General features: G+C 39.0%; 1 protein-coding gene across 1 annotated transcript in view; it reads left to right on the top strand.

Annotated features, from left to right (window-relative positions):
* The window catches only part of nudcd1.S (NudC domain containing 1 S homeolog), a 76,544-nt gene extending 59,457 nt beyond the window's left edge, over positions 1-17,087 (top strand). Inside the window, 2 exon segments of the mRNA NM_001087312.1 lie at positions 11,173-11,332; positions 16,643-17,087. Coding sequence (NP_001080781.1) covers positions 11,173-11,332; positions 16,643-16,935 — 453 coding nt within the window. The 3' untranslated portion in view covers positions 16,936-17,087.
* Positions 17,088-24,833: the final 7,746 nt, after the last annotated feature.

Below are 24,833 nucleotides of genomic sequence, written 5' to 3'. Positions count from 1 at the left end.
TGCGCCGACGTTGGCGCAGAGCGTCAATGACGTCAGAATGGCGCCAAATTTGAAAATAAAAACGCCAACTAGACGCCAGAATGGCGCCTAAGTATAGGATTACTTTCCCTAAGCATATCCTGGGTTCCCTGTGTGCCTTATTGCCTTATCCTGTTCCTGCCTTGTATCCTGACCCCTTGCCTGGACTTTGGACTTCGTTGTATTCTGCCTGCCTGTGAACTCTTGCCTGGATCCTGACTATTCTTCATTTAACCCTTTGGACACCGCGACCTTGTTCCCTCAAGAGGGCTTCCTCCTTGATCCTGACAACCTCCCTGGAGGGAGCTCCCGGCTCCCTGACACACCCTAGGCACTTGCCTATTCTGCCTACCCCTTGGCCCAGCCCAGAAAATAACAATATCTCATATAGAACTTTCTAATGTATTACAGTGTGTTGTAATACCTAACCATTTTCCCAAAACAAATCTCAAACTAACAGACTTGACATTAGCAATTCCCCGATGTATTGGCACAATAGCAGACCTCAAAATGCACATGAATTCTTCTAATGCGTACGATTAAATCATAGCGATTTTGCTTTTGTTTTGACTCTTTGTGTTTAACAGAAATATATAGAGATTCATATTTGCTTACTAGAAACGTTGAGCTGGTCATGCTTCTAGTGACAGGCCACACAGTCCTTCTATAGGTTCCCAGCTAACATTGGCTTGTTGTTGTTGTTGCTGCACAGTAATATATCTAAATGCTAGGGGAAACAATGCAAGAGCAAGGTCACATATAATTTTATAACCCTTAAGGCATGGGATTTTTTTTAAAGAGTTTAAAGGTACAGTTGTTTTTTCATATTTTCATTCTACTTTTGTCTTTCTGATCCATAACCAAGGAATTACCTGTTTGATGTAGCTCCCATTTCATGATATTTAAAACACAAAATCCTACCAGCAAATGAAATGTTAGTGACATTATGTTGCTTACCGGAGAGTGATACATCCACAGTGTCATGGGGAGCAGCAGTTTCTAGTCCTTTTATGAAACCTGGCAATGTCTGCACTCATCCACCTGCTGATTAATCTTGTCCTTATCCAAACGCTCATTCTCTTTTCTCATCTTTGAGCTTTAAACCTGTTCCAAGCTTTCATCTCCCCTGTACCTTTCTGATCTTGTGCATTTTTATATCTTTTTATGTTCTCTGTTTTCTCTGGCTGCTACAAGCACTACCAGCATCACACATTCTCACATGTAACAAATGCAGAATGTGATAATTGTGATTACAAACAAATGGGGACTTTATCATTTTTTTCATGTTGATACCAGAAGCAATCCGTGTTTATGTATGAACTAAACTGCAGCATTCTTGGCCTCATTTTAAAAAAATCAGGTGCCATAAATACAGTCGATTTCCTTGTAGACTGCAGATCAATCTGCATATTTGCACCATTATCCATCTATTATTGTGGCCATTAAGGTTAACAAAACCATTGCTGACAACATTTTTGTATAAAATGTATATCTTCATGGCGTTTTTATAGATTTCAACAAATAATACACACTCATTTGACTTGAATCTGTAATCCATTGAAGGAGCTTATAGTTTAAATTTAGGGGATTGGCTGTGTACAAAGCCACAGCATGCAGGTAGCCCTTGCTATATTAGTTGGCAAGCTCCTAAATTCTGCACCTGGTCTTGGCACTATTTACTAAAACTTCGACATGGTGCAAAGCAACTAATAAACCGTTACCTTTAATTGTAATTAGAACATTAAATATTAATCTATCTCATATGGCTTTCTACATGTGAGAATTAGTACAGGTATGGGATCCGTTATCCGGAAACCCATTATCAAGAAAGTTCCGAATTACAGAAAGGCCATCTCCTATAGACTCCATTATAATAGATGAATCCATATTTTTAAAACTGATTTCCTTTTTCTGTGTAATAATAAACCTGTAGCTTGTACTTGATCCCAACTTAGATTTTCCAGTAGACTTAAGGTATGAAAGATACATTATCCGGAAAACCCCAGGTCCCGATCATTCTGGATGACAGGTCCTTTATCTGTAATCATAGGATTGGAAATGTTTCACTCCGGTGATTGGCGATAACCTGCTGTTTCCCAACCCAGCCCAAAGATCCCTTTCATTTTATAACCTGCACCCAACCCAACTCCTGTCTTATGATGTTTTTGATTGGTGGGATCCGTCGCCAAGGGAGAGGAGTTGGCATAATTACATGACAAAAGGGAGTGACCCCGTCTTAAGTTTAACTTGCTGTCTGATTGGGAACTAGCTTGCTTTTGGCCTGAACTTTCAGTGCCACCATGTACTTTTTATAAAGCACACGTTCTTTTTTAATGTACATTTTCTTAAACATTTTGATGTTGAACAATAAGCAAATCAAGAGATGAGAAACGAAAGAGCAGAGGAGAAAATTTGAGAAAGAAAAGAGAGGAAGCAAAAGATTTGTGTTATAAGGACTGCTACATTATCTATATAAGTTTTTTTTACATCAGTATTAGTTAAAGTATTGTTATAGTCTATTAATTAAAGCTTGCTCCAACTTGCGATCAATTGATGAAATTTCTGTATTTGAGACTATCTGCCCTAAATTTTATAAAGCTTAGCGGGACATCCTCCTGCTGCAGTTTTTGGGCTGAGGAGGATGTATAACTTCTAGAAATCCAATGTAAGATGCATTTTAAGGTATACTTTAATAAGAGGGATTGTTGGCAACTAAACAGACTAGTTTTGATTCTGAGTAATAACTGGATCTCCAAAACAATTGAAAAAGCCAATACTTTAATTGCTTCAAAACGGGGTGATCCCTTATTTATTGCATGGTGCTTTAGACAACCTTATACACGATCGAACGTTTTGGAAACACATGCCCCTTCCTCACTGAGTTTTGAAGCAATTAAGGTATTGGCTTTTTCAATTGTTTTGTGGATCAGTTACTGGCATGTGGCTAGGCCAGTGGCAGTACCTACATTCCCCATACAAATCAATTATATCATAAATGGATCTCTCCATAGAAGGGAAAGCTCCTTGCAAATATCCTATACAAAGAAATGTGGTAGGTATTCACCTGTACTAAGCACAACACAGCAATAAAATTTGTATTGTGCAGCTTTAAAGCTCTACTTCAGCTGAATCAGTCATTTTGATTTGATAATTACTGAACTCCAGACCAAAGACAAAATAAAATTCTATTGTTTAATAAAGCTGCAGACCCTTTTTTTCTTCAGGCAACAGGTGTACCTACTGCAGAGTTGCTCATTCTTTCTCTTTGGAGAGAAAAGGAAATTGTAGCTGCCCTCAGGTGAATGAAATGCTGAAATATCATTACATCTAGCGGCCATATCCAGAACAAACTGATATTAAACGAGTGGGAAGATAATAATAAGTGCTGTATGGCAGAAAGTAAACCATCAACTAAGTATCTGCATTGTATTCTAAATGAAACGTTTCCAGACAAGGTTTAAGCTCTATTACTGATAGGGATGCACCGAATCAAGGATTCTGTTCGGGATTTGGGCCAGGATTCGGCCTTTTTCAGCAGGATTCAGCCAAATCCTTCTGCCCAGCCGAACCCGAATCTGGTCGGGGAGGGAAATTGTGTGTCAAAAAACAAGGAAGTAAAAAATGTTTTCCCCTTCCCACCCCTAATTTGCATATGCAAATTCGGGTTTGGTATTCGGCCGAATCTTTAGCAAAGGTTTCGGGGCTTTTGCCAAATCCTAAATAGTGGATTCGGTGCATCCCTAATTACTGATGACATTGTCTTTTTCTTCTTCATTCAGTAGCTAGATTAGCTCTCTGTTTATTTCTGCTTAATTGCAATTACTAGCAAGTCTGTGAATTGCTTTTCAGCATGTGGCATTCTGTTTTAGCAGATAATTATTATAGAGATTTCAGTCTGGTGTATGAGAACAATCTTTTGGTAGATACTTGTAAAATGTGTTGCGATTGGCTTCTATATATAGCTGAAGGTATACATTTACTTGCTGATTTATTGACATACCAGTTTTGTCCCACAATTTTATCTCCTTCACATTCTTTACTATAATCATGAAATTTTTGCTGCAAATCTGTCACAAAAGACAAAAAAATTGCAATATGACCGTCGTTTGCTCGTAGTATAGAAATGTCATTGTGCAAATCATTTAAATCCGCTTCCACTTTGGCCATTCCTAATATTCTTATTTCTTTTTAAGCCAATTGCTTTTTCTCGCAAAACAGCAGTTCTGTCTTGCTTTACAGCTGCGGTTTTGTCAACCTTTATAAAAAGGAAGCATTCAGACAGCTGGTTCTGAGCTCGAAACAGGATTTATTTGCTGTCTAAATAAGGTAAAAATGATTCAAAAGACGAAGAAAACAACTCTAAAGTATTTTATAGGAACAAACCACGCCATCATTTTCATCTTTAAATTTGAGCAAATATTCTCCAAAAATATAATTTCAAATAAAAGTCTCCTTTATTTGTCCAGTGTTTTAAAGGTACATTGTCTTGAAGGGTTTAGTTTAGTCAGGAATAGGGATGAACCAAATCTTTCGCAGAGTTTTGCTTAAAAAATTATGCCCATAGACTCCAATGGATGAAAAAAATTGTTGTGGGGAAAAAAAATTGACGCACCTCAATGCACAACGAAAAGAATCCAATGCATTTTGGCGAAGCGGAATGGGTCAGATTCATCCATCACTAGTCAAGAAATCACCCAGATTCCTAACCAAAACCTTGTTTCATTCTTCCCAAGAATTTTATGAAAACTGGTGAGGAGTAATTTAAAGGCGAGCTGAAGCTTAACATAGACCTTTTGAGTGTCACTGACACTCATAACAAAATCCAAGATGACAACCTACTTTGCATAGCTTTAAAGGCCTGAATTATTTCAGTTATCAAAACTATGAAACTTTAGGCTGGTGCGCTAAGCTCTGTATATACTGAAAAATTTGGCATTTCTACCCATATTGACTTTTAAAGGGATACTCTCATGGGAAAAAATGTTTTTTTTCAAAATGAATCAGTTAATAGTGCTACTCCAGCATAATTCTGCACTGAAATCCATTATTCAAAAGAGCAAACAGATTTTTTTATATTCAATTTTGAAATCTGACATGGGGCTAGACATATTGTCAATTTCCCAGCTGCCCCAAGTGATGTAACTTGTGCTCTGATAAACTTCAATCACTCTTTATTGTTGTACTGCAAGTTGGAGTGATATCACCCCCCCTCCCCCCCCCCCCCAGCAGCCAAACAAAAGAACAATGGGAAGGTAAACAGCTGCCTGGTAGATCTAAGAACAACACTCAATAATAACCCATGTCTCACTGAGACACATTCAGTTACATTGAGAAGGAAAAACAGCAGCCTGCCAGAAAGCATTTCTCTCCTAAAGTGCAGTCACATGACCCGGGGCAGCTGGGAAATTGACAAAATGTCTTGCCTCATGTCAGATTTCAAAATTGAATATAAAAAAATCTGTTTGCTCTTTTGAGAAATGGATTTCAGTGCAGAATTCTGCTGGAGCAGCACTATTAACTGATGTGTTTTGAAAAAAAAAAACATGTTTCCCATGACAGTATCCCTTTAACTACGTCATCCGATTGGATAAATCATGTGTAATGTCTGTTGCAGCATGTGAAAGATGGAGATAAGCAGCAGACTCTTTGATGTGAGGATTTAGTGCAGCTTTTATTTACAGAGTACAGGATGAGCTGTAAACTTGTCAAATAAAAACTCGTTTCTGGAAGAGGTTGTCAGGGTCACACAAGGCTATTTTCCATGATGGAAGCAGGGCCTTGTGTATGCTGGCCCTGTTATTATATAGAGACCTCGTCAGGTCAGTCCTTTTAGACTGTGAGTAAATGTGACATTGTGCTTTCACAGCAATTATAGCAGTGTCTGTCATTTCTACTTCTTTTCCTTTTTGTATGTTTGGAGCTTATGTTGTGGCACATCTTTAATATTTACCTTCTCTGTGATCTTTCTTACTGACACCAGTTTTTAGATTGGTTTCTGATTTTCACCAGTTTTAAGGGTTACACTGTAACGGATCACAGCCCGCCCAAAAAATTTCAAAAATGTAAAGGTGTTTTTTTTGTCGTTGTCCTGTTGGATCTGTTGGACTCACAGGACTGCAGGGTAAAAAGAAAGCCTTCTTTATGAGCACGGAGTATGCATGGATATATTTATGTCTGTTTATTGTTGAACCTCACTGTTATCCTGTTTTGAGTAAAGGTTTCGCCAGTCCAAATGAGGATAAACTGATTTCACAGACCCTTTTAAAATGTTATGGTTAGGGGATCAGTAGGCTGACCCACCCTGCGGCACTCACTGGTCATAGTAAGTTAGGTTGAAAAAAAGACACACGTCCATCAAGGTCAACCTTTTAACTCTATTTTAACTTGCCTGCCAGTTGATCTAGAGGAAGGAAAAAAAAACCCATTTGAAGCCTCTGAAGGGGGAAACAATTCCTTCCTGGCTCCAAAATGGCAATGGGACTAGTCCTTGGATCAACTTGTACTATGAGCTATCTCCCATAATCCTGTATTCCCTCACTTGCTAAACACCATCCAACCCCTTCTTAAAGGGGAAGGAAACCTAGTCGGCGCAAACCCCCCACCCCCCCTCCCGTTTGTTGCCCACCCTCCCTCCTCCCCCCTGGCCTACCCGTCCCGCTGGGCAAATGCCCCTAACTTGTTACTTACCCTTCTGCGCAGGTCCAGTCCAGGGAGTTCACCGACGACATCGTCTTCCACGCAATCTTCTTTCTGCTGTGAACGGCGTTTTGGCGCATGCGCAGTAGGATCATTTCGCCGGTAACCGATCTACTGCGCATGCGCCAAAAGTCACGCGCATGCGCAGTAGATCGTACCGGCGAAATGATCCTACTGCGCATGCGCCGTTCAAAGCAGGAAGAAGATCGTGTGGAAGAAGATGTCGTCGGTGAACTCCCTGGACTGGACCTGCGCAGAAGGGTAAGTAACAAGTTAGGGGCATTTGCCCAGCGGGACGGGTAGGCCAGGGGGGAGGAGGGAGGGTGGACAACAAACGGGAGGGGGGGTGGGGAGTTTGCGCCGACTAGGTTTCCTTCCCCTTTAAAGCTATCTAATGTATCAGCCTGTACCACTGATTCAGGGAGAGAATTCCACATCTTCACAGCTCTCACTGTAACAAATCCCTTCCCAATATTTATCATTATTGCTATTGTCTAGCTAATAGCCACGAGTTAGGGATAACTGCGAGTCCTGCATGCATTATTTTTTGTCCATGCCAAAATTGAGACACAACCTATGTGCTTATAAAAGAGATTTTGTATTCCATTGCCCTTACCTCTGTCCCACTTCCTCTGAATATCACTTTATGTCTGATAGCCCATCAAATTAACGTTGTTTCTCTTTTCAAAGCTGCTTCCTCTAATACTTAGTGATTACTATGAAAAATGTCATGTAGAATGGCTCTTTAAAGTATAATACCTTGTGATGTTCTCAAGTTGACAATTCCAGAATTGATAGATTTGGAAAACGGCATGCTAGATACTTGAAGCCAATGTTCTATTGCGTTTCAGCTGAAATAGATTCTTTATCTAAATACAGTTCAATAGGGATGGGTGCTGCTTCCAGCATCTTTGCTGACACCCCAAGTCTGGTATGTGTGGACAGTAGAGTTATAAGGCAGCTTTCTGCTTCTAAGTTTGGCTATTCCCCCTACTACACATGTGCACTGGCCATAAAGAGAATTTAGGAAGAAGATGGTGGCATGTGCATCATGGATCATCTGCATCCCACTGCTTATTATGCTGATTGCAACGATAGGTATTCATTTCTCAAGGCAAAGATCTAATGGTTATACAGGTACGGGACCTGTTATCCAGAATGCTCGGGACCTGGGGCTTTCCGGATAATGGATCTTTCTTTAATTTGGATCTTTATACCTTAAAGGGGTTTGTTCACCTTTGAGATAACTTTTAGTATGATGTAGAGAGTGATAATCTGAGACACTTTGCAATTGGTTTTTATTTTTTATTATTTGTGGGTTTTTTTTTTAGTTATTTAGATTTTTATTTAGCAGCTCTTCAATTTGCATTTTAAGCAATCTGGTAGCTAGGGTCCAAATTACCCTAGCAACCATGCATTGACTTGAATAAGAGACTGGAATATGAATAGAAGAGGGCCTGACTAAATAAAAATTAGCAATAACAATACATTTGTAGCCTTACTGAGCATTTTTTTTTTTTTTTAGAAGGGGTCAGCGACGCCCATTTAAAAGCTGGAGAGTGTCAGAAGAAAAAGGCAAATAACTATAAAAAATAATGAAAACCAATTAAAAGTTGCTTAAAATTGGCCATTCTATAACATACTTAAAGGTGCCTTAACGTAGAACCACCCCTTTACGTCTACTACAGAATCCTGTAAACATTAAATAAACCTAATAGGCGGGGTTTGCTTCCAATAAGGATTTATTAAATCTTAGTTTGAATCAAGTACAAGCTACTGTGTTACTACTACTGAGAAGAAGCAAATAATTTTTTTTCATTTTTTTCATTTTTTTATGGGATACAGCCTTTCTGTAATTCTGAGCTTTCCGGATAATGGGTGTCCAGATAACTGATCCTCTACCCGTATTGTGAATTTTGTACCACTTGCAAAATATAAGAAGAGGAGTTCCTTGAATATATATAAAGGCATGAGGCTGCAAGCCAAGTGCTTTTATAAAGGATAAGGAGCACTGAGGGGATATTACTTTATTTACAGCATTATATATATAACAGGTCATGCAACACAACTCTCTTCACTAAGCACCATTTGTAAATATGTATTTTTCAATTCATTTGTGTCCTTCTATGATATAGCTAGAGATCAAAGCTAGAGTTTGTCCATCCAGAGTTTAAATCCATTTGGACTTAAACGCAACCAGACATCAGCCTTATTTATAAAGTGCAAAAAAACAAACCCCCGTGATTTTGCTCCCTGCCCCAGAATGGAGCACAAAGACATTCATTACCCCTTGAATACTGCACTGCCGGCATTCAGCAGGTCTGTATTTATGAGAGGTGATATGTATACAATCTATAGTTCTCCTCCTCCTAAGTTGTGGATCATTCAAACTCAAAATTTGGGAAGTAGGGCTGGGCACATGGCTGGAGGTGAAGACAGGGCTACCATGTACCTCTTTGGCATGAGATGCAGAAAGGACCAAGATGCAAGTGATTACTGAATAACCAATTTCATGCCGTAAAAGGGGTTGTTGACCTTTGATTTAACTTTTAGTAGGATGTAGAGAGTGGCATTCTGAGATAATGTGCAATAATTTTTCACTTTTTATTATTTGTGGCTTTTGAGTTGCAGTAGAACCCCCATTTTACGTTTTTCAGGGGACCAGAAAAAAATGGTGTAAAATCCAGGAAAATGTAAAATCAGGGAAATGTATTCTGCATAATACGTATATAGTTGGGGCCACAAAACAACGAGGGAAAACTTAAAATCAGGGGATGTATAATTGAGGTTCCACTGTATTTAGCTTTTTATTCAGCAGCTCTCCAGTTTGCGATTTCAGCAATCAGGTTGCTAAGGTCCAAATTACCATAGCAACCGTGCATTAATTTAAATAAAAGATTGGGATATAAATAGAATAGAAAAGAAAAATAGAAAAATAGAAAAATGCGTAATAAAAAGTAGCAATATAAAATAAATGTGTAGCTTTACAGAGCATTTGTTTTTTAGATGGGGTCAGTGACCCTAATTTGAAAGCTGGAAAGAGTCGGAAGAAGAAGGTAAATAATTCAAAAACTAAAAAAAAAAAAATAACGAAGACCAATTGAAAAGTTGCTTAGAATTGGTTATTATATAGCATACAAAAAGTTAAAAACTCCCAAGATTTTTCTTTTGTTTAAAGTTATACTGGCACTAAAAATTTTCTTTTTAAAATATTAATCTGCATTAAAAGTTGCCTAAAGTTTGCTGATAGTTCGGATTTTGTAAGTAATTGCTACTTGAAGTTTATAGGGATGCACCAAATCCAGGATTTGGTTTGGGATTCGGCCAGGATTCGACCTTTTCAGCAGGATTCGGCCGAATCCTTCTGCCCGGCTGAACCGAATCCTAATTTACATACGCAAATTAGGGGTGGGGAAGGGAAATCATGTGACTTTTTGTCGCAAAACTAGGAAGTAAAAAATGATTTTCCCTTCCCACCCTTAATTTGCATATGCAAATTGGTATTCGGTTCGGTATGTGGCCGAATTTTTCACAAAGGATTCTGGGGTTCGGCCGAATCCAAAATAGTGGATTTGGTGCATCCCTAGAAGTTTGTAAACCTGACTGTTTTGCCAACCTGACTGTCTCTTCTCAGTCTGTCCATTAGAGTTTCTGATGCTAATGGACTATTGCTGCACAAATATGGCAGCCCCCTCCTAGAGGAACACGGGGGAAAGAAACGTATTGTAAAAACATCACACAAATACTTTTATGGCAAAACTATGAATAGCATTCAACAACAATGTTATAATAAATACAAAAAAAAAAAAAAGTATTTTCTGGTGTCAGTATATCTTTAAGGTGAGAGCCCAGCAAACATTTTGGGGCAAAGCCCCTTCATCAAGTGCCCCAAAACATTTGCTGGGATCTCACCTTAAATAAAACAAAATATTAGGAGTTTTTGCAGAAGCATAAAATGGAGTGTGCCTTTGTTTTTACCTTCGTAAATGAGGCCTCCTGTCTCCTTATGAAAAAAAGGTAAATTGTATGTGCACGTTATGAGCGATATTGTATATAACTTTATGAACATTATTGTATATTATTGTAACAGTATTGCACTTCATCAACAATATTGTATATTATTGTAACAATATTGCACTTTATCAACAATATCGTATATTATTGTAACAATATTGCACTTTATCAACAATATCGTATATTATTGTAACAATATTGCACTTTATCAACAATATCGTATATTGTGACAATATTGCACTTTATCAACAATATCGTATATTATTGTAACAATATTGCACTTTATCAACAATATCGTATATTATTGTAACAATATTGCACTTTATCAACAATATTGCACTTTATCAACAATATTGTATATAACTTTTGATGTACATAACATTAACTTGCTCCAACCAATTACTCACCTGAAGCATGTTTATATTTCTGTGTTTGTGTGCATAGGTAAATCTGGGCAGCAATCCATATCTTTTTACATTTGTGGCTACCCCGGAGCTGATGCCGTGTTTCGCCTTGCGACATGATGTGGATGCCCTTCTCTGGCAGCCCGTTTCTGAGCAGCCAGATAACCTTTGGGAGCATATTGCAACGTTCAATGCCCTAGGTAAGCACAAACTGATAACGGTGACCTTTAAAAACAAGACTTTATTTATATTCAGGCTTTCAAAGAAAACTGTTTGATCCAGAGCTAGGTCATGAGGATGCTAAATGTTCTTCTTGCCTCTCCTAAGACACTTTTATGCCTTGTCTGTACTTGGGGTACATTATATCTTTAGGGAATGGGTTTTAAAATCACTCAAATGATATAACCAAAAGATATTATAAATGAAGTTGATATAATACTGTCAGGCAGAGGGCATATCCATTCTAATTTCTCATGATACAATTCTAGTTCATGTCTTTTGCTGCTTGTAGCAACACAAGAAACAAAAAGCAGGAAACGTAGATCCTGATATATTATTTCTTCTTTACGTCTCTAAGTACAGAACCAGGCAGCTCAGTGGGACTAATTACTTGTTATGGAGCAGTGTTGTTTAGTTCTGTGAAATGTACTTCCATAGGTAGATACCCAAACAGTTGACATAAAGCATCAAGGCAATATGGAGGCCATAAGCAAGCCACTACACTATTAAATGATTCATTGTTAGAATAAACTGATAAAAAGCCAATCGATTTTCTTGATGCAATGGGTGTTCTAAAGTCTATAAGCAGGGTGTCCCCCTCGGTGCAAGAGAGATGCAGAGTACTGTTGCTGGAGTGAGGATTTTAAGGGTACAATTTTACAGTACAGAAGAAGTGGGTTTTGCAAGAGGTATTTTTTTCCATGCAATAGATTCTATGGGGCAAATTTACTAAAGGGCAAAGCGACTAACGCTGGCGAAAATTTGCCAGTCTGACGCCATTTCTAATGGAGAAGATAGACTCTAGTGTTACTTCATACTCGAACTCCAGGCGAATTTCCTCTTTGGCGAATGGACGTTACTGCGCAAATTCACTAAAATGCAGATTTTACTGAACGTTACCACATGTGTCAGACTTGCCTTCATCACCTCAGACCAGGCAAAGTGCAATAGAGTAGATAGGAGTTCCTCAAAATTTAGTTGAAAATTTCTCCCAAAAATTAATCGCTGGCTTATTTTCCTTTTTTCAGGGTGATAGGCTGCAAAAGTCTGTAAAAAAAAAAAAAAATTTGGGTAACCGGCTTCCCCCTACATTTCCTACCATATGACACTGGGCTGATGTGTAGGGCAATATAACAACTCTATTTTCTTTTATTAAGGTTCCCTGGGCTTGTGTAGTGTAATGTATTGGCTGCAACATATACGTCCATTCAACTTTTTTCTTCCTGCGGTATGCAAATTAGCCATCACTAGCGCAACTTAGATCTGCTTGCCGAATTAACGGTAGCACAACTTCGCCAGCGAAGTGTTGAGCTGCCTGCGAAGCAGTCATTGGCGAATTTTCAGCACTTAGTAAATTTCTCCCTATAGCTCCATATATCCAAGTTGAAATAGAGTGTTGCGTTTTGAGACATTCTTATAAAAGAATAAAGTGCTTGTGCTTTCAGCGCAAGTTATATTTCCATAAATCCAGTGTAGGAAAAAGATATGCGAATTTGCATTGCTTGATCTATTACATCATAAACGGATACTGACATGTTTTTAGAAACAATCCATATTTTACAATTTCCAAGTGAACTTAAAATCAGCCAGTGTGTCAGTTTGTATGGAAAGTATTTTACCCGGTTTTGACACTTTTAAGCTATATAGTATATATTCCTTCCACTATAAAATGATTCATTGTTAGAATAAACTGATAAAGAGCCAATCGATTCTCTTGATGCAATGGGTGTTGGGATTTTAAAGGATCATTAACCTCAATTTTTTTAAATAAAAAAATTGTTGGTGTAGAACGAAAAAAAAAAACCACATATTAAACTTTTAAATCGCCAAGTCGTAATTAAAAAATAACTTACTGAAACTCCACTTGTGCTCCTCTTCAGAAAAGGCGACACGGCATCGATCCATCATGCAGCACTCGTTTTCTCCTCCCTGACTATCTCCTACAAGGAAATCAGGGAGGAAAAATCGATCGCTGCATTATGGATCGCCTTTTCTGAAGTGGAGCGCAAGCGGAGTTTAGTTACCTTATATACTCGAGTATAAGCTGAGTTTTTCAGCCCCCAAAATATGCTGAAAAGCTCTACTTTGGCTTATACTCGGGGCAAGCGCATAAACGGTCGCCGGCGTCTAAGAATAGTCACCGGCACCCAAGAATAGTCGCCGACGCCCAAGAATAGTCGCCGGCGTCCAAGAATAGTCTCCAAGAATATTCGCCGGCGTCCAAGAATGGTCGCCAGCATCCAAAAACGAGACGCCAGCCCCTCCAATGGGAGCAGAAACCCTCAGTTTTTTTCTTGAAACTTACCAGAAGCTGCTGCATTTCTCACCCTAGGCTTATACTCGAGTCATTAAGCTTTCCCAGTTTTTGGAGGTAAAATTAGGTACCTCGGCTTATACTCGGGACGGCTTATACTGGAGTATATACTGTAAGTTATTTCTTAATAGAGACTTATCGATTTCAAAGTTTAATATGGCTGTGTTTTGTGTTTTTTTTCGTTTTACAATAACTAATTTTTTAGTAAAAAAAATTGATATTACTGGTCCTTTAAACATATTGACATTTGTATCATTTCTTTGTGACAACCCATATTTTCACTGAACATTTCAGCTGACAGAATATTTCATTTGAATCACTGGGAAAGCAATCAGATATTACTACACTTTTTTTTTTTTTTTTTTTTTTTTTAAATGTGTGCTGTTTTGTCACCCCCATTATTATTTTAAATTATGCTTCAAAAACGTCACTGACGCATTAATATGGCTCTGAAAGACACTTATTATCTTGTATGAAAAGAGACTAATGGAAGCCTGATTATCATTCGTCATTACTTCTGCGCTTTTCCATTCTTTCTAAGCTTTTGTGGAAATGTGTTCTATTGTATAGTGACTTAAAGGGCAGCTGTTGGGCTAAAATGTTATCCCCAACTAAAGGTGTGGGTTTATAGAGCCCCGGTTGGGGGTTACAGTATTTTTTTTAGGACACTCCGGTTGGGGGTTACAGTAATTTTTTTAGGACACTCTAACTGGGAGGGAGCTCCCAGTGCGACCGGCCATGTTGGGGCATAAGCATGCGCCTAATGAGCAAGTGCTGCGATCTGCTCATTATGCGCATGCGTGTGGCGTCAGAAGGCGAGCAGCCATGTCAGTCAAAGCGCATGTACAAATGCGCTTCTGATGTCACACGCATGTGCATAATGAGCAGATTCGGCATTTGCTCATTAGGCACATGCGCATGCCCCAACATGTCCGCTCGCACTGGGAGCTCCCTCCCAGTTAGAGTGTCCTAGCGCTGGTCGGGGGGGGGTACTGTAACCCCCCAACTGGAGTATGGGCTCTATAAGTCCTCACCTTTGGTTAGGGATAACATTTTAGCCCAACAGGTTCCCTTTAAATGTGAACAGCGAATCGGAGAGGTGTGAAAAGCCAAACACACCTGTTAGAATAAGTGCGTTTTAACATGTCAATAGGGATTGTTCAAGAAACTAGCTTTTTATATGACTGACCGCTCAATTCAATTTCTTGCTATCTGAGTCCGAAAAAGCTCTTAGCAATCAATATGGTGCCACGTACAATCTCTTTGGACTCAAAGCATGGGAATAACAAGGAGAGCCCCAGCTTCATACCTCCCAACTGTCCCGTTTTTCTCGGGAGAGTCGCGCTTTTGACAGCTCAACTCCCGGATTGTTACTGAAATATCCCGACTTTCTCTTTGATCTCCTGCACTGAACAGCCAAAAAAAGATACAAAGTTTCTAACTTGATTGGCTTTTGGCAAAGAGCCCAGAATAGACACTTAGATACTTTTGTAACGATTTAAGATAAGCAGGTCTCTTGGGGAAACTGTGATTTACAGCTTAAAGGGCAATTCACCTTCATTAGCAAAATTGTAATAAGACATAGAAACCACAGAACTGTGTTCAAACTTAAATAACCTGCCAAATTTTGTAAAATGGACATTAATTAGGAGGTGTGGCCACAAAAATGGGGGTGGTTAGTTGGGGAGTTGGGAGGTATGCAGCTTGTCCATTATGTGCATGGGTATGACATCAAACACATAATCCAAATAAGTGACCTAATAGACACACTTGTTATACACGTCTGACTAAAGATGGCAGCACTGGAAGTGTAGGTGGTATAGAACTTGTTAGGGGCATTTTCTTGTACAAATAGTATGGGTGCTCTCAACCAGAGCATGGTTTTTATAAGTCAGCACAGCCTGTGAGAGAAACAAATTTAGTATGAGGTGTCCTGTAATAGGCCAAGTTGGCCTTCCCGTAATTCTGAGATATGAGAATATCATACCTATATAGAGAATATCCACCAAAATATAAGGATATTCAAGGTCATAAATGAGTTCCATGACCATAAGATGCAAGGCCAAGGGCCGAGTGCTTTTGTACAGGTCATGGAATGCCAAGGTTATTTCTAATATCCTCATTTTTTTTCAATACCATTTACAGTACTTCTAGTAAAATGCAATTTCCAGTTTGTCATGTGACTTGTAGGTAATTTACCATCGTGTATAACTCATAATGTCGCTAACTGTTTATAAGGATATATATTACAAGATATTAATGGCTCCTGTGTATTATATAAATATAATATAATTTTTTTGCAATTGCCTTATTTTTTTTAAGGACAAGGAAAGCTACCAAGTCAGTTTATTGGCAATAGATTAGCCACAAGCGATAACACTATATTTATTCTGTAGAATGCTTTACCATACATGTGTAAACAGCTCTAGAATCTCTCTCTGTTTGTTTAGCATAGCAGCTGCCATATTAGCTTTGTGTGACATCACTTCCTGCCTGAGTCTCTCCCTGCTCACTCATAGCTCTGGATTCACATTACAGCATGGAAGGGAAAGGGGGGGAGAGGGAGTGAAGAGCAAACTGAGCATGCTCAAGCCCTAGCCCTGGAGGTTTAAGCTGAAAACAGGAAGTCTGATACAGAAGCCCATGAGTACACAATAGAAGGAAAGAAATGTGTTGTTTCTTTTGACAGAGGACTCGGAGCAGCATTACAGTGAGGGTTTACTGGTGTATATAGATCTTTCTTATAAACTTACTTAGTTTTAGCCTTTCCTTCTGTTTTAAACATATTTATACTATTTTGATCTACCAGTGGTTTTATTCTAACTAAGCAATGGTTTCCAAAATGGGATATGTGCTACTTGCTAATGACGTGTTTTTAATGACTAACTTGTTGTGCTTGCGTCAAAAACACGAATATTAGAACCCGACATAAAAGATGCTTTTATAATCATTTATTTTATTTTTTTCTTTACAACAGGATACGTCCAGGCATCAAAGCAAGACAAGAAGTTTTTCACCTGTGCGCCCAATTTCTCGTATTCAGCTCTGTGTGAGTGCGTTCGCAGAATATTCATCTATCGCCAGCCCACCCCTGTATCTACTGAATTGTATAACAGGAAAGAGGGTAGGAGAGTTGGGCAGGTTGCTAAGCAGCAGGTAGCGAGCCTTGAAACCACTGACCCCATATTAGGCTTTCAAGCCTCCAATGAAAGGTTATTTGTTCTAACCACAAAGACATTATCTGTAATAAAGGTAAACAGTACAGCCTAATTAAAGAGTGCTGTTCACATTCTCTTGCAGTTCAGTAATACTGGACATTATGCTTCTCAAAGAGCTTTTTTTTCTGGATGTTACAAAGATAAACCATTTTTATTGAATGATTTCATTATCTACCCGCATTCCAATAAAATATTTAAAGTATAGTGTTTGTTTTTCTGCGCTATTAGGCAAATGGGTTCAAAAGGAACCTGTTTATTTAATCTTTGGCTCATTTAAAAAATTCTTGGTGCTTTTCTCCATTATTACTACTACTCCTACTACTGCAGTTCAGTGGCTTACTAGGTATTACTGGGCCTCACAGCAAATTATTTTTCAGGCCCCAATAATGTCTAGAGGTTGACTTGATGTACCGGTATTTATTCAAAATGTACGTAATTATAGAGGAAGCAAACCTTGCGGCTGCAGGGGGCCCCAAGAGGTAAAGGGGCCCAATAAGGGTCAGGGTCTGCTTCCTCTATAGTTACGCCCCTGCTGCAGTTATCAACCGTTACTTATAGAACACTGACGTTTTAGCAGATTATTGATCTTTCACATCAGTCCATGTTCTCGCTGTTACTTACAGTGTGTACTTACAATTACATTTGCACAAACTAGGAGGGCAAAGTCCTTGCAATTAGAGCCCTCAATAGAATTCAGCGAATGACCCCAACGCTGCAAGTGCTTACTGCTGTGCAATCCTTGGCTGCTGTAGAACTCTGCACTCATTAAAGGAGACATAGCATAATTGAACTCCCTCTAATTTTGTAGGCAATAAAAGAATAATAAATGGTGCTGGTTTTTCTGTAGGTGTAAAATTAATATTAACTTTATAAACTGCCCTGTTATTGGAGCGCCATATAGATTTGCCACAGTCACCATCAATGTTTAATATGAGGGGTAGACATGACCCAATGATCCCTGCCAGAAGTACTTGTAGGTTCCATTGTAGTACTGTTGGGTGCAAGGTTGTAAGATGCTCCTCTTGAACATTCCCAGGGTACTTTACATGCAAGTGCCATGTTTCAGGCATGCCCTGTGCAGCACTTGGTAAGAGCATGTACATGGACAGAATCTTTTCATTTATTTCTGTACTTTACCTTCAGAAGGACAGAAGAAGAAGGAGATGGCAGTGCAGTTTTCACAAGTAAAGTAGCTTAAACCAGTGCATTTTTTGATGAAGAGGAACGGCAGCCCAGGTATGAGCTAAGCTACTAGCATCAATAGTGGTTCCGAACATGACTGCCCAGTGATTCTACCCTTTCTTACTTGAATATTGGAAACATTATATATTGAAACAAACAAATTCACACAATATGACCAAACTATGTAATTATATATGCTAAAAGCAGGCATATACTTTGAACAATATATATTATAATGTATAGAGGAAAAAAAGTCACTCAATTTTCTGGCTTGTAAAATTCTCTATATCTAGTTATTGCTCTTAAAGGGGTTGTTCACCTTCAAACATGTTTTTCAGTTCAGTTGGTTTCACAAGGGAATAAAGACATTTCCCAATGACTTTCTTTTTTCTATTTGTGACTTTTTCTAATATTGAAGTGTAAAGTTTCATTTTTCATCTTCTAAGCAGCTCTGGGAAGGGGGGGGGGGTCGCCGACTCTTTAAGGCAGAGACAAACGCTCAGATTCAGGGGGGAGGTTAGTCTTCGAGGCAACAAATCTCTTCCTTGGGGCGATGTAACTCCCCCAACTGCCTTCCCGCCAGCTAGATTGTAAATTGCCAGCAGGATGGCACTCGGAGCACTTCTTTTTCCGAAGTCTTGGCCTCACGAGGAAACTTTGGAAAACTAAATGCTCCGAGTGCTATCCAGCCGGTGGGAAAGCAGGGGAAAGAAGAGATTTGTCGCCGGGTGACTAATCTCCCCGAATCTGAGCGTGTGTCTCTGCCCTTAACTGATTTAAATTGATACATTTAGTTGATACATTTGTTATCTTTGTCCCTGCTGAGCACAATCTCTGAGTTTCATTAAAAGCAGCTGTATATATATAGTTACTAATATTCCACAGATACTGCTGAGAAATGGAGCAACTACATGGAGCAACTTGTAACATTTCAGATGATCCTGGATCACTGAGCTGCCAGACTAGAGACGGGAATATTCAACTTTAAACTTCAATTGTGGAAAAACGGTAAAAGATGGAAATGATTGAAAAAAAGTCTTGATTTCTGGTGAACAATCTGAAAACAACTGAACTGAAAAAAGTGTTTGGAAGGTGAACAACCCCTTTAAGTACACAGCGGGCATCACATCACATGGACTTACACTCAGAATAGTTCCTCCATAAATCACAATATTCAGTGCCATAGAAACAAAAGACATATAGCAATGAAACCATAATAAAATAAAAGATTATATATGTTTTTAGGTTCTTAAAATAAACTTACAATTGAAGAAATTCCATGGCCGTGTTTCACCTCTTTAAATGTAAACGTTGTAAAACGCACAATATTAACAATAACCGAAAATTATGAAAATTACAAAAAGTATTTACTTGAAAAATGAATGTTTAAAGGAGAACTAAACCCTAAAAATGAATGCGGCTAAAAATGTCATATATTATATAGTGAACTTATTGCACGAGGCTAAAGTTTCAGCTTGTCAATAGCAGCAATGATCCAGGACTTCAAACTTGTCACAGGGGGTCACCATCTTGGAAAGTGTCTGTGACACTCACATGCTCAGTGGGCTCTGATTGGCTGTTGAGAAGCTTAGCTTAGGGCTTGTCACTAATTATCCAGCAGAAAATGAGCTTCCCCTGTAATATAAGCTGATGCTACAGGTTTGCTGATTATTAAATTCTGATGCTTATTGCACTGGTTTCTGTGCTGCCATCTAGTAATTATGTGTATTAATTACTAATCAGCCTTATATTGTGACATTTCTATTCTATGTGTACTGTATATTGTGAGTGGGTCCCTAAGCTCAGTAAGTGACAGCAGCACAGAGCATGTGCAGTGAATCAGCAGAAAAGAAGATGGGGAGCTACTGGGGCATCTTTGGAGACACAGATCTTTACTGCTAAAGGGCTGTGGTTGCCTTGGGCTGGTACAGAAGCACAAAACATCATGTACAACATTTCTAGCTACTTCTTTGGTTAAGCTTTATTTTTCCATTTAAGATTGCTGTATTGGAACTGTGTTTGTTCTTGTTATGATATTTAGCCCTGTATTCAGGGATTCTGGTCTCTTGCAGTTGCATCTAAATGCCCCGTTTTCTTGACTACAGTTTCTAGAGTACTGAGTAAAAACAAGGGTTCTGTCAGCTGAACTAAAATTGTTTAATCATTACCATGGAAACCAAGGTTTTTGGATCATAGCACAGAATACTTTAAGTAATGATTTCTGTTCATGGCCATCTTTACATGAGATGTTTTACCATTTACATCCAAATGCCTACATGCTAAATTTGCACAGATGCTGTCATTTGCTGGAAGAGTGAAATATTTCCTGAGAGGGTTTTTGGGAAAAAAATACTTTTGGGGAAAAAAAGGTCAAAACAATGATTCATTTTGGATTTAAAATGTAATGGCTAAGGATAAAATTGGATAAAGGATAAAATTGTATCATGCTGTGATTCGTTTTTCCTGGAAGTACTTAAAATCATCACTTACCATAATGATATGGAGTATGTCCAGGGAACACTACTGCTCATGCCCCTGTTGTGAGAAACTGCTTTGTTGGAGTCTGATCATTCGAGACTTGCTCTGCAAGAAGGGCCTTGCCTGAGACTGCTTTTGGGCAAAGACGCTTCCTCAAGGTGTCAGTTTGACTCTTCAGCCAATAACCTTCAGTGACCAGGGTCAGGCTTAGCCTGAATAAGCACAAGGTGCCTAGAGAAAAAACGAAATATGGAGGCTTCCTCTTCTCTTTGTGTTAGGAATAAGTGCTGGTTTGTATGGAGCCAATGTGATGTATAGACACTGCCACACACACACTGTGTGCTTCAAACAAATGTTTAATTTACATAAAAAGCACACATACTGTACCTCTGCAGAAAAGTTTAAAGCAGCAGGTAAAAACAAATCCTTGAAACAGGCCGGGCTGGCAGCAAAATTTCAAGTCCGTATAACAGGCCGAGGGTCAATCGCGTTGTGGCAAATGTACAGTCCATAAATAGGCCATGGGCAAAACTAGGAGATCAGATAATGGGGAATAAGGACAAGGCAAGAACAGGAGCAGGGTTTCAGGCCATGGTCAAAGGAACAAGGTTTCAGGATCAGGATTAGGCAGATTGGCCAATGATCCAGCCTTGGGGAGTAGGGCAAACTGTCTTAAATAGCCATTTAATGATCTTTTGCATGTAGATGGGCAGGGGGCATGGATCATGGAAGATTGACATTTAGGCAGCATCACAGAAGATAATCTGTCAGGGTCAGGCTGACCCCACACTGCCTCCTGTGTCTCAAGCAGGAGGAGAAGTGGCAGATGAACAACAGGTCCCTTGTTCGAAACCAGGATGTCCTTGAGACTTTGGGGCAGATTCACTATTGGGTGAATTTTTGCCAGCGTTAGCTTCGCACCACTTCACTAGGCGCAAATGCGATACGAATACGATAATTCACTAAAATGCGAGGTTTCTTCCTGGGCATCGAATGCTGGCGACTTTTTGCGTTACTTCGCCTGTGCGAGCATTTCATAGCGAAGATGCACTAGCATTCATTTGTGCCTACCGAAAATTCACTAGTGATCTTGCGCTTAGGTCAATTTGCATTCAGTGGGAAATTTAAAGTTGTATGGAGGTCTTTGTTGTAATTGTTGGTGCAAATGCTTGAAGTTACCACTTTTTATTACACATGTCCAGGGAACCTTAAAGGGATACTGTCATGGGAAAAAAATTTTTTTTCAAAATGAATCAGTTAATAGTGCTGCTCCAGCAGAATTCTGCACTGAAATCCATTTCTCAAAAGAGCAAACAGATTTTTTTTATATTCAATTTTGAAATCTGACATGGGGCTAGACATTTTGTCAATTTCCCAGCTGCCCCAAGTCATGTGACTTGTGCTCTGATAAACTTCAGTCACTCTTTACTGCTGTACTGCAAGTTGGAGTGATATCACCCCCCCTCCCTTTCCCCCCCAGCAGCCAAACAAAAGAACAATGGGAAGGTAACCAGATAGCAGCTCCCTAACACAAGATAACAGCTGCCTGGTAGATCTAAGAACAACAACTCAATAGTAAAAACCCATGTCCCACTGAGACACATTCAGTTACATTCAGTTACATTGAGAAGGAAAAACAGCAGCCTGCCAGAAAGCATTTCTCTCCTAAAGTGCAGGCACAAGTCACATGACTGGGGCAGCTGGGAAATTGAAAAAATGTCTAGCCCCATGTCAGATTTCAAAATTGAATATAACAAAAATCTGTTTGCTCTTTTGAGAAATGGATTTCAGTGCAGAATTCTGCTGGAGTAGCACTATTAACTGATGCGTTTTGAAAAAAAAAACATGTTTTCTGATGACAGGATCCCTTTAATAAAGACGAGAGAGTTAATATAATGCCCTACACATGAGCCCACTGTAAAATTAATGTTCCATATGTTATGAAATGTGTGGAGAAAACCAGTTACCTAAAAAATGTCTGTTAGGACTTTTATAAAGTCGCCAGTGTTTTTTCAACTTTAATGCTTTTTCGGCACTCAGGATATGATGTAAGTGAGAAGATTGAAGAAGATCTAGCTTCTTGTTAGCACTTCGCCTGGTTTGAGGAGTAACGATCCTTCCACAGAGGGAAAAATTATCTGGCGATCGAGTGCGAATGAACGCTAGTGATGGTTCAGTTCGCCCTTTAGTGAATCTGACCCTTTGTTGCTCTGGGCAGGGATGGCTATATTAACATTTGAACCAGATCAGTGGGCAGATAGAGAGAAAGTGCTTGCAGGTAAAAGCCAAAAAAACTGCAGGTAGTGATAAGACTGCATGGAGTCTATCATATGTACATCCCTCCAAGACTGGAGTAAAATATACAAAATTGGGATAGAAATGGGTTAATGTTCAGAATAATAGCAGTCCAACATCACTAACCTGATCAATCACTGTTTTGGTAGAAATTGTATTTCTACATCCCAAATAATTTACTAGTAGGTGTAGTAGAGAAATAGAAATCAACAGACCCATCAGTCATGATATGCTGCGGATTCGGTGTCATTGAAGCATTCATTGAGGCTTGTTACAAATAATAACTTTGTTCATAATAATATTTGCTTGTTCCAGACAATATCAGTGTTGCAAATAATAATAGCTTGTTCCAATTAATAGCAGTGTAGGGTTCAATTCATTCTGTAAAAAAACAGGTGTCAATTCCGGACCTTATTTAAGGACGGTTGATTGAGAAGGGGAAAACATATAAAGAAGTGCAGAAAATCATAGGCTGCTCAGCTGAAATGCTTTTAAATGGCAACCAAAACCTGAAGGACTTTTAAGAAAACCGAAAACTACCTTTTGAATGGATAGAAGAATAGGCAAAATGGCAAAGACTCGGCCAATAATCCAGGAAGATCAACGAAGGTCTCAAGTTGCCTGGGAGTATTGTGGGGATGTTTCTCATACTGTGGTGTTGGGCCTATTTATCTCATACCAGGGATAATGGATCCGTTTCAATACATCAAAATCCTCGAATAGGTGACGTTGCCTTATCCCGAAGAGGAAATGCCCTTGAAATGGGGTTTTTAACAAGACAACGACCCCAAACACACCAGTAAACCAGCAACATAGTGAATTTGAGGAGTAATGATCATTTGCCTGAGTGGAAATTCGCCTGGCGATAGGGCGTGAAACTAGGCTAGCGACAGACTCTTTCACTAGCGAATTGTCCTCTATGCCTGTTAGTAAGTTGGCGATGTCTCTGCGAATGAGATTTCTGTTGTATATGTACTTCCATTGCCTGTTCCATTGTACTATGCCCACACTTTTAATTTTCTCTTTCTGTCCTTGCTCTTCTAAACTGATAAGAGGGCCCTCTGCTCCTATAGCATCGCCCTTTGTTAGAATAACACCTCGCTTCATATTGTATTGTACTGTGTAATACACTGGCTTCAAAAGAATAAGGTTGTTCGTTTTGTTTACCTTTGTAAAATGAATATCATCTATGGCCAATGTATGTAGCCCGCACATCTCCATGGAAACCAGTACACTTGGGTCAAACACATTACCTTTGGATTCAGATGTGAGGATTCATTATGAATTTTCTGCCCCATGAATAATTTATAATAATACAGAATATATCTGAACATTACTATGGTTGTATATTCAATGTGTTCAGTGTGCCGCACAAAATTACAGTTCAGTCTGTCCTTGTAGAATGTGTAATACAGCCAAACCTCAATTTTTTTTACATCTCCTGATTTTAAGTTTTCCCTCATTTTACATTGTTGTTTTGTGGCCCCACCTATATATTATGCATACTACATATCCCTGATTTTACATTTACCTGGATTTTACACCATTTTTTTCTGTAAAATGGGGGTTTTACTGTATATAAATACAGGTTTGTAAAGGCAAAAAACAAAAATCCCATTTTTACTTTCTTAAATGAAAAAGAAACCTATCTCCAATATACTTCAATTAAAAAATATGTACTGTTTTTATAAGAAACCTGACTGTATGCAGTGAAATTCTCCCTTCATTTACTGCTGTGGATAGGAATTGTCAGACGGTCCCTAACTGCTGAGCAGGGAAACAATCATACTTATGAACAGCAGGGGGAGCCCCCGCCTTACTTCCCAGCCATGCAGAACTCAAACAGCTTTGTTTATGACAATCCCTAAGCAGCCCAGACCACACTGAGCATGTGCACAGTCTTAGTCTTGCAAAGATGTTTAACAAAGTTACAAGATAGTGACCCCCTGTAGCCAACTTTGAAAGCATAAATTATTTGTTTGATTAGGCTTGTGG

This window comes from Xenopus laevis, chromosome 6S, assembly GCF_017654675.1.
Source record: "Xenopus laevis strain J_2021 chromosome 6S, Xenopus_laevis_v10.1, whole genome shotgun sequence".
NCBI classification, from domain to species: Eukaryota; Metazoa; Chordata; class Amphibia; order Anura; family Pipidae; genus Xenopus; species Xenopus laevis.
This window is presented reverse-complemented; position numbering and strand designations above follow the sequence as displayed.